Source organism: Fundulus heteroclitus, chromosome 12, assembly GCF_011125445.2.
Source record: "Fundulus heteroclitus isolate FHET01 chromosome 12, MU-UCD_Fhet_4.1, whole genome shotgun sequence".
In the NCBI taxonomy this organism is placed as follows: domain Eukaryota; kingdom Metazoa; phylum Chordata; class Actinopteri; order Cyprinodontiformes; family Fundulidae; genus Fundulus; species Fundulus heteroclitus.
Window position 1 is genome coordinate 22,519,706 of NC_046372.1, and position 17,941 is coordinate 22,537,646.

General features: G+C 41.3%; 1 protein-coding gene across 1 annotated transcript; it reads right to left on the minus strand.

The window, feature by feature from the left end:
- Positions 1-7,387: 7,387 nt before the first annotated feature.
- LOC105921746 (peptidyl-prolyl cis-trans isomerase C) lies at positions 7,388-14,990 on the minus strand. Its single transcript, XM_012857601.3, has 6 exons — positions 14,322-14,990; positions 12,316-12,429; positions 10,447-10,540; positions 10,133-10,200; positions 9,884-10,000; positions 7,388-8,204 (listed from the first exon to the last, which is right to left on the minus strand). Exons 1-6 carry the CDS (start codon positions 14,424-14,426, stop codon positions 8,076-8,078), a joined length of 627 nt encoding a protein of 208 aa, XP_012713055.2. The 5' UTR covers positions 14,427-14,990; the 3' UTR covers positions 7,388-8,075.
- Positions 14,991-17,941: the final 2,951 nt, after the last annotated feature.

Here is a 17,941-nt window from a genome sequence, read left to right on the forward strand (position 1 = left end):
TACAGGCTCGAGCTCTCTGCATGTAAACGGCTTCCTGCAAACATACGAAAACACACACACACACACACACACACACACACACACAGGCATCACTGTCTGAGGTTTGCTGGTAATGAGGCCTGTCATCCTTCCTCTCTGCCTCCTTCTTCCTCTTTCATTCTCTCTTCTTTCATTGATCCACTAACGGATCCCCAATATAACAACTAGCAGTCGCTGTGGGAGCTTCTCCTCCTCCTCCTCCTCCTCCTCTTCCTCCTCGACATTCATCCCTCTGGACCATTTAAAAACCTACCACCACTCTCTCCTCCTCCTCCTCCTCCTCCCTGCCTCTCCGTTGCTTTCTGTTTCTCTCTCCTCCGTCCTCATAAACCCTCTCTGCCCTCCATCTGCGGGTGGAGACAGTCTTGTTATGTCGGCTGACAAACGCAGAGAGGGGTTTCTCCGATATTCTCCCAACGATGAAGGCGCTAGTTTGTCCATCTGTCCGTTCGTCTCACCTGGTGGTCGTCTGGAAAAAAAAAAAAAAAAAAAAAAAAAAACGACCAGAGAGCAAGAAAACACAGAGCGAGCAGAGACGTTTCAGCCAGAGGAGAGAAACAGAAGTAAAGCTGCAATTATTCCACGCTGTGCTCCATTCCTGCATGCTGATAAAAGCCCTGTTGTAATCAGAAATAATAAATTAAACATCTTAAAAAATAACATTTTCCCACATTACATAGATTATATGAAGTTTGAGGGATTGCTGCAAGGCCATCAACAATGCAGAGGACTGTCCACTGTGGCTCTACGCTCTTTCAGGAGGAGTGAATGCTGCTTGGAGAGACTTGATGCAACCTGCTGGGTTTCCTTAGAGAGGAAACTTTCTCACCAACCTGGAGGATCTGATGGAGTCTGACTTTGGAAAGAGCCTTGAGATGACGTGTTTCATGAATTGGAGCTAAATAAATAAGATTAAATTGAATTGAATTCAGATGAATCTTTCTTTTAGTTTTCTCTGCTCTTTGCGTCCTTCTGTCTGAGCAGCTGCCTGGCGTCGTTTCTTGGTAGGAGGTTCATTATTGTTGATGTTTGGTGTTTAATTCGCGGCTGATCAGAGATTATTAGCATTCGTTCATCTTCTCACAACGTTAGCGTGTTGCTGGTGCGAACAAACATGTTTGCGTTGAAGCGGCTTGCAGTGTTGGGGAATCATTTCAGGGATGAAGGGAGGAACTGTACGTTGCCTGGAGTGTCCTGCAGCTTTAAGTTTGCAGGCAAATGCATTAAATTACAGTTTCTAAGTTATTTTTTTGCATTTTATTGAATCTTCATGTGATCTTGTTGAGTTTGCCCTGAGAAAACTGTCTCAGGCTGTTCATCATTCCATGTAACACAGAGCGGCCGGCAACTTTCTGACGCTGCTAGCTGCAACTTGTGTGCACCCAGTATTGAGCCTTGAGTAGCTGCTGCAGTGCATTGTGGGTTATGTAGTGTGAGCTGGGTGTAACTTCCTGACTTGATCCTGTCACGTCTGTTGCAGACAATGAGTGGATGAATGGAGGCTCTGTTAGTTAGCTCTGTCATCACAAGATTCCTGAGTGGTAGGTAGTAGTAGTAGTAGTAGTAATGGTAGTAGTAGTAGTAGTAATGGTAGTAGTAGTAGTAGTAGTAGTAATAGTAGTAGTAGTAGTAATGGTAGTAGTAGTAGTAGTAGTAGTAGTGGTAATACTAGAAAACATCTCCAGTCCTCCTGACTCCTTAATCCTGTCATGCAATGTGAGGAACGGACGCTAATTATATATATTATGTATACCAGCGTATTTATTTAGGAAAGGCTGTAAAATCTAATTTATCCAGGAGTTATTTGGCATATTTTAATAACTAGGAGAACATTAGTCGTGTTTAAGGTGAGACCACGGAGCCTTAGATCAGCCGACCCGCTTCTGTTGGTGGAACCAAAACCTGGGTTGAAGCTCAGAGGAGATCGGACCTTTTCAGTTGTGGCCCTAATATTACAGAACATTAAATATCAGACCTGGTAAAAAAAAAAACGCTCTGGTTTACTGCGGCTTTGACACAGAGTGACATGGTTTGTCGGTTTTACTACGGTCTTTTAACGTTTCTCTATATATTTTATTGGTGTTATTTGGGTTTGATTTGGGTCTGCACAGGGCACAGCAATGCCCCGGGTTCAAATCCCAGCATGGGGTCTTTCTGCATGGAGGTGGCACGTTCTCCCTGTGTACACCTGGGTCCTCTCCAGGTACTCCAGCTTCCACTCACAGTCTAAAACACGATTGTCAGGTTAAACGCTCTCTCTAAATTGTCCTTAGCTGTGTGTCCATGTGACGGACAGGAGGGCCCCGCCTCTCGTACAGCGACCCCTGGAATGAGGCATCAAACCCCCACAACCCTGCATAGATAAGCAGTTATAGACAATGGTTTTTATCCGTATAGTACAGCAGGCCTACTTCAGTCAAACTAAATATTTTTAATTTCTAAATAAAACAGATTTGGATCTTTTCCATTTTGGTTTTTATTTCACTCGTTTGCAGTTAATCCGGATGACGGCAGTAAATGTGAATGTAGGAATTTGCTAACGTGTTCCTGGGGGGTTTAACCCTCGTCTTCCAGGCAGAAATCTGCTCACCTTTAGCTGCGTTTGCCGTTGTTAACACGTTACGGTCTGACTTCTCACAGGGGGCCGCGTTGATCAGACAGCTGTGATATATTTCACTGTTTTCTCTTGACTTGCTGTCTTCCTCCAGAGATTTCTGCTCCGCTCTGACCTTTGGGTTCGGAGCCGTTTTCCTCCCTCGTCCGTGTTCAGATCTGTTTATCTGTTTGTCTCTGAGTGCGTTTGTGCCTTGTAGAACAGGGGGAAACAAATCACCCGCTGTAGTTCTCATTAGCAGCGCTTTGGTGTCAGCGCTGAGAGATCAGCTGTCAGCCTCTGCAGCTTCACCTTTTACGGACCATAATTACACCGTTTAACGCCGGCGCTTTTCCAACGGACAGCCGGCCGCTCAAACCGCTCTGCGTTTATTCACAATAAAGCCAGGATGTAAAAAAGTGTTTTGATTTTTCACCACAGGTTTGAATCTGAGAGTAGAGCCGAAAGCTAAATACGCTTTATCCCAAACGATCCTCTGGCATCGTTTGCAACAAAATTCAATACAAGCCAAACATCGTCACACGTAGAAACATCAGGAACATTTTGCCTGCATTTTATTTCTTCTACATTCATCTGTAGGTTTTATTATACTGCTGAAAACCACAGAACAACACAGGATAAAGTAGCCCAATGAGCTACATGTGGACATTGTAGCATCATTGAATTTTATCTATATAGCACCAATCCACAGCACACGTCATCTAAAGGCTCTTTCCAAAGTCAGACTCCATCAGATCCTCCAGGTTGGTGAGAAAGTTTCCTCTCTAAGGAAACCCAGCAGGTTGCATCAAGTCTCTCCAAGCAGCATTCACTCCTCCTGAAAGAGCGTAGAGCCACAGTGGACAGTCGTCTGCATTGTTGATGGCTTTGCAGCAATCCCTCATACTGAGCATGCATGAAGCGACAGTGGAGAGGAAAACTCCCCTTTAACAGGGAGGAGAACCTCCAGCAGAACCAGAACCAGGCTCAGTGTGAACGCTCATCTGCCTCCACCCACTGGGGCCTAGAGAAGACAGAGCAGAGACACAGAAAGCACAGAAGCTCACATTGACCCAGGAGTACTTTCTATGTTAGATGGTAATAGAGGATGATCTGCCTCCCCTGATGATGTCACAGCTAACAGAACGCCAGACCAGGTGTACCTTCTATGAAGAGAAAAGAGAGAGAGAACAAAAAGTTAAAAGCTGAAATAACAACAAGCAATGCAGATTGGAGAGCAGTAGGAGAACTCAGCAGAGTGAGAGAAATAGACCCTGATGTCCTCCAGTAGCCTAAGCCTATAGCAGCATAACTACAGAGATAGCTCAGGGTAACATGAGCCACTCTAGCTATAACTCATCCATCAGTAACAAATACAATACAACAAATAAATTGAGATTTTAAGCTAAATGACGGCCAAAACTAAATACTGGCTGATTTCAGCTGCTGTTCTGCAAAAAACAAGAAGAGCAACACTAACTTAACTTTCCTGAAATCCCATTTCTAGAAACACAAAACAGTAGCTGCTTGTTTCGTACACAGAAAGTAGCGTCTTTCTACTGCAGCGTTAAAGAGACACGCCAGGGTTAAAAATCAGTTTAAGAGCCTTAAGATTAATTAAAGCTTTATTGTATTTGTGAAAATGCCCAAGGTGAAAGATTCCCTGTATGTGTTGACTTTGAAATCAGACCAGCTTTAAGAATTTTAATAATCTGGACAGGATGGATTATCTTCCTCTTAAAGACTAAAAACATGGCTGTTAGTTTGGAGACTTTGGAGAGACCAATTAACCTATCCGTAGGAATAATCAGGAGTAGATTGGCTGGACCGCCTTTAAATATACTGATTCTCCAGCCTTCTGACAAGAAGATTTTACCTCCATCATGGATAAATTAGCTGAAAGGTGAATTATACTTTAGATGAAAGAAAGAACGATGACAGTGGGATCAATTTTGAATAATCCACAGTTTTATTGTAGAAATTACTAGTTGGCACTTAGTTTTGCTCTTCTGTTAAATTCTGCATAATGTTCAGAATGAGGAAAAAACGTTTTCTTTTTGCATTAATGCTACGACACGTCTTTCAGGTAACAACAGACACCTGGATAAAATGAGCAGTCAATTTATCTCACAGGATTACAGACATAATTATTATAATTAAGTGGACATTAACAGCAGCACATTTTTAATCACTCTTTCCACATTCTCCAATGTTCATTTGTGTAAATCTGTGCTGTAGTTTTAGTAAACATGACATGATGCATAATCCTTTCACAAACAACATGAAAACAGTTCTGCTACAACATTTGACACTTGCTACAGAGATTTTTTTTTGCATAAAGATAAAAACAGGTATTAAAACTCTGATATGTTCAGATTAAATGCATAAGATGTGTTTGGCAAAGAGCGGAACAATTTGGCACAAGTTCATTATTTAACTTCACAGCGTCATCCCTGTATTTATAATAATATTCTCTATAAAAGAAAAAATGCTGAATAAACAGTCTCTTCAGTCTTTGCTCAGATACAACATTTTAAAGATGATGCTGACACCTGCTACTAAATATACATGCATGCCAACATAAACCACAGTGAACCTGGTAAATAAGTGGTAAATTAAGGTAGATGCTAGTGGTTCATTTCCTGCAGGTCTGAATATGTATTTTATGGTAATATGTGTTCAATGCTGCAGGCTTCTTGGTAAATTCTGTTTCTAGTTAGGAAATAATAACTTTACGTGAGCATATGAGAACAATAAAGTAACCTAATGTGGTGGATCTTTAGAAATGATTTAACATGCATCAACATAAGCCCTGATGTTTTATATAAACATGTTGCTCTTTTACTAACAACCCAATAAAAGTATACGTAACATATCCGCATACAGTGGAGCCAGATAATAGGTACCAGTGTTGTGCATGAATTGGCTGATTCACAAATGGAGTTTACATTTACATGACCTTTAACTGCTGGGAGACTGTTTTCCTGAATACACCACAACAGTCTGTGCAATTTCTCAGCTGTCTACAAACAGGCTTAAATTGGAGGCAAGGGGACTTTTTCTGAAAATGCTTTGACACCCATCCAGGAGTCTTTGACAACTCGTGGCGGCTTGCACTTGAGCAACCTGCAGTTGGAGCGCTGCACAAAGCATTTCAGGGAGGCTCAGGGAAGCACTGGCGCCATCTAGCAGACAGAATGTCACCTGCATCCCGGATTAAGCTGTGTTTAAAATATAAGTAGAACAGCAATGATTGTACAAAAACAAATGTTGTAATCAGGTTTCAAAGCCCTTTTCAGCTGCTGCTGCTGCACCGAAAAAGTGATCAGAAATTTGTTTAATTATTCCTTCTGCCCAATGATGCCTAATGTCGCTGATTTGCATCATACCAATCTGCCTCTATGATTTGACTGAACTTGACTTTGTAAAGTGCCTGAGATAATGTGTTGTAAATTGCCGCTATATTAATAAAACTGAATTGAATTTATAAACTTCTTCTGCTTATTTGGTGTGGTTGATGCGGCACAGAGGTTAGAGAGTTCGTCTTGCAATTGGTGGGTTGCCGGTTCGATCCCCCGCACTGACTGTCTCTGTCGTTGTGGCCTTGGGCAAGACACTTCACCAGCATTGCCTGCTGGCGGTGGTCATAGGGCCTGGTGGTGCCGGTGCATGGCAGCCTCGCCTCTGTCAATCTGCCCCAGGGCAGCTGTAGCTACTAACATAGCTCATCACCGTCAGGGTGTGAATGGGTGAATGACTAAGACTGTAGTGTGAATTTCGAGGTCGTCAAGACTAGTTAAAGCGCTATACAAGTACAAGCTATTAGTTATTAAATCTTAACATGGCCGTTATGAAAAACTTGATCTGAGTGCTGCTCATCTTTTTGACATTAAATCATGTCTTATTTGAGCACAAACAGCTTTTGTCATGAGCTGTTGCCAACTCTGCTCTCTTTCTCGTCTATAGAGGAATTTTTTGTTTTTTCTTCATTTTAAACCTGAATTTATCAATGAAGTTGGAAGCATATAAAGTGATGTCTTCTACAAATAAACTGACATATTTTGCTCTTTCTAGCTTTCTTCTCTTATCGGACATAAACCCCAGTGGAATTACTCAGGTTGCTTTCAAATTAGAAAACTGGAGGTTGTTGTTTTTTGACATTGATTCAAAATGAAAACCAGAAAAGGGCTGCAGCGCTTTGAACTGAAATCAAAACATTACATTTTCAGTCTTAATTTAAATTTTTTTTTGCTTTCAGACAACAGAAACAAAACTTTTTTTTAAATATTGTAATACTGTATTTGGAATGGGGCTGTACAATTTTGTTAGAAATCAAAATTCCGATTTATTTCAACCACAATTGTGATTGTGATTTAATTTTGACTTTTCTCTGCATTAACCTCAAGGAACATAAATTGACTGTAGATAAAGATGTTTGTAAACAAGGACTATTTAAAACAAGAAATTTAACTTTTTAATGACAATATTATTGTCCAAGAGAATAGCTTGCTGAGTTGGACATCAATCCTTGTTAAATGGTGAAATTCCAGAACGTTTCTGGTAAAAAGCATGATTATATAAACTATATAATCTAAATAATAAAATGAAATTATTTCTCTGCTGCAACTCTCTTCCTTCCATGTGGAGCAAACCCATTTTAAACATTTTACCGACACCTAAAGGACGCGTCTGATCCATTCATTGTTACCTAGCCAAGAATTGCAGACCTCTGCGATTTGGAAATTGTGTTTTTTAAAATTGCGATTATATTGCAAATGAGATTAATTGTCCAGCCCTAATTTGTAAACTTTAACATACCTGAATTATGATCCACCACATGTAAACACGGGAACAGACGGATATGAATAAGTTCCCAGACACCAGAATACAAACTAACACGATTTTGATGCGAACAACTTGCATGACATTTTTCCAAAACATTGAGAAGTTATTTTAGAATATCAAACCTTGTAATGGTGTGATATAATAATGCAATCTCTGAATGAATCTGTATGAACAGAACTTTAATCTATTTGTGAGGCCGAACTTGCACAACACTGGTTCTAAGTTAGCTAGCTGGCTGCTTTTTATCTGTTAGCATCTGGCAGTTAGCCCAGAGCTAGCATGTGAGCATGCCCTGGGATCATGGAAACATGCTAACATCAGCTAGCTTTAAGCTAGCATTTCAAACTAGCGTGCTTGCATTGAGTCCACCTTTGGAATAATTTTACTTAAAAAGCTATTTATTTAGGAGCTCAGCTCAAGAAGTGAAACTTTATGGGCTCTAAGAAAATCCCCAAAAATATCCTATCCAGTGTGTTACCATTAGTACGGTAAATTATGCAAATGATTTGAAAATATTAATTTGGCACTGATTAAAATGGGGCTTCACATTGAGAATCAGTGTTCATGAACTCAGTAATTGGTCTCCAGCAGAAGGCGTCTACCAGCCATCCACCTCCACTACAAACGGCTCTTTGACCGGGATCCTGCCGCTGTTGACGATGACACACTCAGTATACGGCAGGTTTCTGTCGTTGGTGTCCTGAAGCTCAATGGTGTGAACGACGGCCTGCCAACACAGACGCAAAAGCAGGTTAGACGCTTCATTTTGAGGGAAACCTATTCAGCAACTGTTTATCCAGAACTACCTGCCAGTTTTTACAATATCCTGTCCCAGAACATTAAGTGACTTGCTTTTATTTTTAAATGCCTACTGAATTTCCATCTATCCATCCAGCTAATATTGTGGGACAGGTGGCTAAATCGTTAATTTTATGTCACCTGGATTACTGTGCACCTGTATGGTCCTCCGCATCTAAAGGTCAACTAAGAAAATTACAAACTGCCCAGAACAGAGCTGCCAGGTTGGTTTTAAATTGTTCCATAAGAACAAACACCATCAGTATGCACCGTCGACTTTCCTGGTTAATGGTAGAGTCCAGACTGGCTTGCAATACTACAAATCTTTTTAGAAACACTGTCTATTCTTTTCAACCTGTTTTCTTATATAAGCAAATTGTCAGATGTGATCAGGTTTATTCTTATGTGACAAGGTCAGCTAATGGTGGTCAGATGATGTTACCATGTCCAAAATCAAATGCCTTACAGAGAACAGTTGTTTATCGTGCCATCAGCTTTTGGAATAATTGCCCACTGAATATACGTGTACTGAATAGTAAAGTATCTTTTAATTATTACTTGAGAATGCACTATTTAAATTTGTGAGTGGTGAATTAAGATATTTACTGTATGAAAGTGAGAATTATTTAATAGATTCAAATGTAATAACTTATTTTGAAGGAATTTTGATGATATCTACAATAATGTCTACAATGTTTGATTAAGTGATTTTTGTTTTGTCTTGTGGACCGCAGGAAGACTAGCTCGTCCCACTTTTGGTGACAGCTAATGGGGATCTTTTTAACAATAAACAATCCATCCATCCATCCATCCATCCATCCATCCATCCATCCATCCATCCATCCATCCATCCATCCATCCATCCATCCATCCATCCATCCATCCAATGCCTAAACCCGCTTGTCCTTGCAAGGTCGAGGGGCTCGTGCCTATCTCCAGTGCTCATTGACCAAGAGGAGGGGTACACCCTGGACGGGTCAACAGGTGATTTAGAGAGACTAACTAACTCAACAGTCATGTTTCTGGACTGTGGGAAGTAGCCGGAGAACCCAGGTAGAACCCACGCATTCATGGGGAGAACATGCAAGCTCTATGCAGAAAGACCCCGGTCCTTCATGCTGCAAGGCAACACTGCTACCAACTGCGCCACCCCGCAGCCTTATTTAGTGAAATTAGGGTGTGGGTACAAGTTATTACACAATAATTTAACATGTATCTGTATCAACATTTAAAATGTTTTTATTTTATATTATATCCTGTAATTCACCAGGTAGAAAACATTTTCAATATAATTTAGAAAGTTATCAGAATATTTAGCTTTTAAAGGCTATTTTCTAGAAAATATTACGTTGTCGTGCTAAATTAAACTCATAACATAACGCTGTTTTAATAAAATAGTCCTCTCTCCTAATATTCTACTAATACGTACATCATTTTACACGTGTTCACTACTTTTAGCTGTTGATTTTTCTTCCATAATACTGACTAGGTCTTAGTACAGTGGATCCGAACACATTGCTCAGACTGGAGGCCCATCAGCCTCCACAGTGGGATTTTCGGGTAATTCTGCATCACTTCTGCACATTAAAGTATCAAAGTTTAACCCACCATCCCATCCAGAACTTTGCCAAAAACCACGTGCTTCCCGTCCAGCCACGGCGCCTTGGTGGACAGGATGAAGAACTGTGAGCCGTTGGTGTCCGGACCAGCGTTGGCCATGCTCACCTGGTACACAAACACATTTCCCAAGTGTTAAAGCTAAATGGGTAAAAAATAAACAAATTTAAAAAAAGCACTTGCTTGTCCCTGATTACTGAAGTCAGGTTTAGAAAATGTAGGTCTGCCATGTGTGCTTACCCAGCTGGCTCCTAGGTGCTTCAGTTTAAAGTTTTCATCTGCAAATGTCGTCCCATAGATGCTGTGACCTGGACGGAAATATAACACAATGAGCAAATATTTACAGAAAAATAAAAGTTTTAAATCTCAGAGCAAATGTGTGCAGAAGGAAAAAACTCATTTAACACAAACAAATATGGGTATGGGAACCAAACATGATCCGGTTGTGTTTTATTTTACGGACATTTATGGAACAAACGTGGGGCATACGAGTAGGTTCTACTTAAATCAGAGGGATTTAGATTTGCTGCAGTCAGCTTGGGTTTCATTCTCACCTCCGGTTCCGTCTCCAGCTGTGAAGTCTCCTCCCTGGATCATAAAATCCTTAATGACTCTGTGAAACTTTGTCCCCTTGTAGCCGTAACCTTTCTGCAGAGACACAGTTTAAACTGACAGTTAGAGCAAACGCTGCGAGGAAACTCCTGTGCAGCCAGAGATAAGACTTTTTTTTATTTTAGGCTTGATAACACTGCTAAGAAATAACTTTGCGCACAAAGTGGGAAAACGCAGAAGAAAAAAAAACCAAATAAGGCAATGCTACCGACTCAGGATGGAGGAGCACAGTTAAATACAATCTCTCTCGTTCTCTTCAACATATTATCCTCACATATTGACATCACTCACACCTCTTATACTAGTTCTACTCCTCCTTTCTGGCTGCACTGTTTATTCAACTCAAGCCCTGACATCTGGTGTGCCTCAGGGCTCTGTCCTCGGACCAGTCTGCATATTATCGTCTACGCAACATTAACAGTCTCCTTCCATCCATTTCCCCTCACTCCCACCCATATCTTGACCACAGCCGCCTCACCTCCCCTATTGATTACTGTAACTCTTTTTTCTGGTTTCCCTAAAAAAATCCCTCCATCAGCTCCAACAGGTCCAGAACTCAGCGGCTCGTATCGTCACCAGAACGTCCTAATTTAACCACGTCAGCCCAGATCTACAGCAGCTCCACTGGCTCCCAGTGAAAATCAGAACATAATTCAAAATGATTCTGTTTACATTCAAGATCTTCCACAACCTTACATGAACACTGATTTAGAGATTATCTTTGTTTCTTTAAGCAGCTACACTTCTGAGATGCACATTACCATAAATACATTTATAAATACTTGATATGTTAATTAATGAAATTAGTGATTCATTACTTCTCCAAGTAGCTCCATGAGAATATATGTCAGACAATACTGAAAGCTTTTGAAAGCAGCAGCAATAAATTGTAGATGAGATCAAAGACGAACATGCTCACATTTCAAATATTCAGATTCTTATTTATGGTGAAATGCTTTGGAAATCACAATAAGGTTATAGTTGGAAATGTTGGTAATACTGTTCAGAAACACTTTTTGTCATTCTGGGTCAAATGGTCATTCCATCCTGAGTGTAGTCAATGCATTATGTATTCAGAAAAAGAAGTTAAAAAAAACAACCTCTGAGGGAGCTGCAGGCCTGTAAAAACTCTGACCAATCCCTGCCGTTCAGTCCGAATGTCAGGGATTGGTCAGAGTTTTGTTCCTGCTCTCACTCCCCTCTGTCCCTCTGGTTCTGGGGGTATTGCTTATCTATTGGTTGTCCCGCATGACATCATTCTGACTCGCTCACGTATAACGCCAGTGTGCGTGCTCGTTCCTTTTTAGTCTCCGCTTGCTGGCTGAGCATGTGGACTTCTAGTGTTTATGTATCCTGTTAGCTTAGCAGTTAGCTTAGCAGTTAGCCGTTCATTGTAGCGCCGCTGCTCTCACCGTAGACTTTGAACATGGCTGAGAGGCGCAATAAGCGAACCGTGTTCATGTTTATGAGAAGAAGAGGAAGGCCTCAGTAGAAAGAAATAAGACCAGAGAGGATTTGGGAGATTTTTTTAAAGCAATCCCCCTGAAGAGCACAAGAGCAGGTAAGAAGGTCTTGCACATGAACTCGCACAAGACCTGGGGAAACCTCCAGAAGAATTGCATTCTCTACCTTTAATTAGGCCTTTATTCTCAGTATAAATGTTTTTTTACTTCTAATTAGCAGGATAAAAAATAAGTTCTGCAGAAACATGTTTTTCCTTTAATATATAGTCATACATAGATTATAAAAAAAGGCCATGATGGTCAACACGAAGAACCGGTTAGAGGGAAACCTGTGCTTCTTTATTTTACCTCTCCTGTTGCCAAAGCGACAAAGTTGTTAACAGTTAGAGGGACGACCTCTCCAAACAGACCAATGACGATCCGGCCCACCTCGTGACCTCCTACTGTGATGTCAAAAAACACCTGGAGGCAGAAAACATGAAGTTGTATTATCAAACATTATATATATGTGCCTTAGTTTAGTTAGAAACAATGTGACACAGAAGCTATAAGGTGTAAAAATAGTTAAAACAGTTATTAAAACTGGTCCTTTAAGTTTTTAATGGTTCCAGATGATGGAAACCGTCTCCTGAGGGGTAAGATACTAACATCTTAGAAGTATTCCACATTGCCCCATTTTAGTAACTGGCTTTGACCCCTGACCTTTTTTTAAATTAGGACTTTTCCAAAGCAGAAACACTTTGCTACTGAGTCACTAGTGTCTGTGAGACGTATTCATGAATATTTCATGTCCTGAGCTTAAACTGTTGAAAGGAAATTATTGAAAGAACAAGACGGGGCTCTGTTAATTTATTTAATTTCACTTTGGGATTAATAAATTATTTTTTAATAGAATTCAGTTGTTGAGATGGTGTATACAGGTACTAAAAGAAGGCGCCCTCCATACTCAGAAAAATCTGTAAAAGACATTAATTCATCTTTTATTTCAACATAAAGTCAAATTAGGAAAAATCCAGCCTTTATCTGAAGTACACAAATTTAGTGCATCCTACATAAAGAATGTATAAAAAGTATTAGCGCCTCATAGAATTTGGATTAAAATCTATGATAAAAACAAAAATGTATTCCCTTCATCCAGATGAGAACAGACATAAGCAAGCTTCACCAGGGCAACTTTATTTATAAAGCCCTCTTGTTTTATTGTGTTTCACTTTTTCTACATTTTATTCCAGCTTGGTTTTATGTTCCTATGTTTCAATCTTGTAAAGCCCGTTGCGTTGTCCTTGTACTCAAACGTGCGATACAAATACATTTGCCTTGCCTTTTAAAAACAACCATAGTTTAATAAAGATACTGTATATGTATGCTAAAAACATATGTTAAAAGAAAAAAACAAGTATAAAAACACACTGTAACCTCTAATTAATAAATTGTACTTTGCATAAAGAAATTTTATGTATAGGGCATTCAAACTGCCCCCCCCCCCCCCCCCCCCCCCCCCCCCCCCCCCCCCAGTGGCCCCTATCCTCCTAAATCTGGCCCTGGCTGCTTTTACAACATTCTTCGGGTTTCTTCGGGTTCTAGTAAAAAAAAAATCAAAATCAAGTATCTACATGGTTCTTTAATAATAATAATAATAATAATAATAATAATATTAATAATAATAATGATAATAATAATAATAATAATGCATTGCGTTTGTAATGCACTTTATATTTATACAAATCCCAAAGTGCTACATCGTAAAACAGGTAAATGCTAAATAAAAACACATGGAGAGCATGAAAAAAAAAAAAGATACAAAGACAATAAGTAAAAGGGCAAGAGTTCAATTTAAAGCTCTCCTCACGCAAACTGGATCAGTTCATTGAATCGTTCATTCCTCCAGGGGATTCATGCATCCCTTAGTTCTTCTATTATGAAGGTCAGAAAGCAGAAAGCCGCGCGCGCGCGCGCGTGTGTGTGTGCGTGTGTGTGTGTGTGTGTGTGTGTGTGTGTGTGTGTGTGTGTGTGTGTGTGTGTGTGTGTGTGTGTGAAACATGCGCGCGTCCTGCGGGCAGACGCACTGCGCATTAAGCGTGATCTGAGAGGACACGTGTACAGCTGTGAGTGTGCGTGGGCTGTCCCAGATGTTCTGGAAGAATCTGCAGATCCACGGAGAGACACGGGATGATCTTGGCTTCCTGCTGCTGATGCTGGACCTTCCCTTGCGGACCTTCCCTTGCGTGCGCCGCGCGCGTGCTTCGACGCACGCACCTGCCCCGCCACACGCGGGGACGCCGCTGCTGCGCGGAGCTGCGGCCACGCGCGGCGGAGCGTGAAACGTAAACAGTTGCGGTAGATTCATCACCCACCTTCTCGGTGACCCTCGGTCCTCGCCGCGAAAATGCGCCGGTCACCGACTGCAGCCCGGCGGCAGCGAGGCAGAGCAGAGCCGGGAGGATCGTCTGGAGCTCCATGATTCCTGACCCGGGGAGGGAGAGCGTCAGCGGCCCGGCTGGAAGTAACGGCGCGGCGGGGGAGAGGAAGGAGGAACACGGCGAGGATCAGCTGGGAGGCGGTCCGGGAGACAGCGATCCAAGGCCGGATACGTCACAAGACCACCCCCCTGGTGGGCTGGGCCGGAATTAAAGAACCACCCAATTAGGAGAGTGGAGAATGGGAAAATGACAGAAAAAAGGAGAGGAAACACTTTCATCACAGCTTTCCTATCTTTATTATAAGATGACTAAGTTACAGCTCATGATATATCAATGGTAGTGGGGCACCAAAGGGAAACACAACCAGATCTGAAGCAATTTAGACTAATTAACCTAGCTGTTGGAAGAAACCTGAAGAAAACCCACACATGTGCAGGGAAACTCCATGCAGAAAGACCCCAGGCTGGGATTTTAACCCAGGACCGAACCACAACTGCTCCACCGTGCATATTCTGTGGACCTTTAAAGATCAGGAAATGGATCCAATAAAAATATCCACACCTGCAAAAGTGACAAACAGGGCTGGAGGAAGGCCCAAAGTTACCTTATTATCTTGGATGATGATTAGAGAGGTAAACCAAAGAAACATCAGAGTTGATGGTTCCCTGTGAGTTCCAGCCTGATGAGATGTCACAGGTTCACTAAGTTCTGCGCTGTTGGTTAAATCGGGCCGTGCACAGTATCAACAGAAAGGTTTTGTCATCAAGGATTTAATCTATTCTTACCCTCTACTCTATCCTCACGCTGAATAAACAGTCAAATTAAATATATTTTCATCTGTCTGCACAACGTTTGCCAGCAGACACTTGGATTTTGTACCAAAAAGGTTTTATATTTGAATTTTTTGGTACTTTTGGATGAACCCCTGCGCAGAATTTTCTTCTGTCTATAAACTTGCCGATCTCTTTTAAATCGCCCCCTACAGGCTGGAATGAGTATTTAAGTATTTTCACACGCTTGTTCACATTTCAACTTCCTTGCAAAAAATGTGTCATGCAAAATTAAATTTTTAACCCTTCCACAAATGTTGTTATGTAGTTGGAGTCTCTGTCTGTCCAGCAGCTGTATAGATATATTACTTTATATTCTGTTTGCGTCATATTTTTCAACCCGTTCAGTTATCTCTGTTTTCTATTACGTTTTTTCATTATTATTATTATTATTATTATTATTATTATTATTATTGACAATCACATCACAGTATTTGCTGCAGAGTTGCAAAACAAGGTCATGAACTTTAGTTTTACCAATTTAACAAATTTTCTATTTTTATGTTTTTCGCCGGGATTCTGTTGTCCAAGCTGAAAAATGCTAAAGCTACCAGTGGGTAAGTGAAAATGTTTGGTTGTTGGGTGTGTTAACCCACACAGTTCATTACACCGTCCCCCATAATACTACAAAAATGGCCGAACGAGGTGGAGTCCATATGGCTCAATCTGAATACCCTTAATTATAGCTCCTAGTTCCTGTTCCTTGACCTTTCATGGGGTCAACAGTAAGAACTCTTTGGTGGGGAGGAAAGGAGCTTCAGACCGCGGTGCTGATTCCAGACTTTAACTCTGATGTCGTTACGTGACGGAAACATGGATGATGGAGTCAGATCCGGGTCTACAGCCTTCTGGAGATGAACTACAAAGTGCACGATCTCTTTTCTCTGGACATTTTTGTTAATTTCCGTGAGGAGACTGTGCTGATACGTCATGTCATGCAAAGGATTCTGGGATACCTTAAGGTGACGTCACAGGGTTCCTAGGCTAAAATAGCCATGAGAGAAAGCTTAAAGGCTTGTTTTCCTACCTCCTTGTGTCAGCACTGATCATGGCGACCGCTGATCAGGAAGAACCACCGTGCTGGTTCTGTTGGACCTCAGTGCAGCATTTGATACTGTCGATCACTCCATTCTGTTAGAACGCCTGGAGAACTGGGTCGCCCTCTCTGGTACAGCTCTCCACTGGTTTAAATCCTACTTAAAGGACTTTTTAGTGTCAGTAGATAACTTTACATCAGAGATGACAAAAATCACATGTGGGGTTCCCCAAGGTTCCATCCTGGGTCCCCTCCTATTCAATATCTACATGCTCCCTCTAGCTCAGATCATAATAACAACATAAGCTACCATCACTATGCAGACGACACACAGCTCTACATCACCATGTCACCAGGTGACTATGAACCAGTTCAGGCACTGAGTAAATGCCTAGAAGAAATCAATCCCTGGATGTGCCAAAACTTTCTTCAGTTGAATAAAAACAAAACGGAAGTAATAACATTTGGACCAATAGAGGAAAGATCAAAAGTTAGCACACAGCTTCAGTCTAAAAACCACCAATCAGGCCCAAAACCTGGGAGTAGTGATGGACTCAGACCTGAACCTCCAAAAGCATCTAAAGACAATTACAAGGTCAGCTTTATATCACCTGAGGAACATTTCCAGGATTAAAGGACTGATGTCTCAGCAGGATCTGGAAAAACTAATCCATGCGTTTATCTTTAGTAGAACTGATCACTGCAACGGTGTTTTCACAGGTCTGCCTAAAAAGTGGATCAGAACGCTGCAGCTGATCCAGAACCTGCTGCCCACATCCTCACTAAGACTAAGAACGTAGAGAACATGGACCCAGTTCTGAAGTCCTCACTAAGACTAAGAACGTAGAGAACATGGACCCGGTTCTGAAGTCCTCATTAAGACTAAGAACGTAGAGAACATGGACCCGGTTCTGAAGTCCTCACTAAGACTAAGAACTTAGAGAACATGGACCCGGTTCTGAAGTCCTCATTAAGACTAAGAACGTAGAGAACATGGACCCGGTTCTGAAGTCCTCACTAAGACTAAGAACGTAGAGAACATGGACCCGGTTCTGAAGTCCTCAATAAGACTAAGAACGTAGAGAACATGGACCCGGTTCTAAAGTTCTTCCATGGCTCCCTGGATCTCAGAGAATAGACTTTAAAATTCTTCTGTTAGTCTATAAATCCCTGAATTAGCACCTAAATCCATCACAGACTTGTTATCAGGGCATCAACCCTCCAGACCACTCAGGTCTTCTGGCTCCAGCCTGCTCTGCAGAACCAGAACCAGAACCAGACATGGAGAAGCAGCATTTAATTCCTATGCTCCACTGATCTGGAACAAACTCCCAGAAAACTGTAAAAGTGCTGAAAGCCTGAGTTCCTTTAAATCAAGATTAAAAACACATTTGTTTAGGGTTGCCTTCAAGTGTTCTAGTTAACAGAAACACCACTAGTGTTTTTTTCATGTTCTATTTTCTATCTACATTTTATTCCTACTTGCTTCTATTCTGTTTTCTTAATCATGTAAAGCACTTTGCATTGTCTTTGTTCTGAATTGTGCTATATAAATAAATTTGCCTTGCCTTGACACATTTCTGCTTTGGCTAAAGAGTCCTGACCCAAAGGAGGTATTCGGATTCAGCCTCTGAAAGCGACAAATACCCTTATAGAGCCAGGACTCTTTAGCCAAAGCAGAAGTGCGT

Bases quoted from the DNA above. Each gene is read 5' to 3' on its own strand.
- LOC105921746 (XM_012857601.3), bottom strand. From the start codon at position 14,426: ATGGAGCTCCAGACGATCCTCCCGGCTCTGCTCTGCCTCGCTGCCGCC. The intron at 10,201-10,446 runs GTGAGAATGAAA...ATTTCCGTCCAG, and splicing joins AGCTGGAGACGGAACCGGAG to GTCACAGCATCTATGGGACG. The intron at 10,001-10,132 runs GTAAGCACACAT...TTTGTGTACCAG, and splicing joins AGCACCTAGGAGCCAGCTGG to GTGAGCATGGCCAACGCTGG.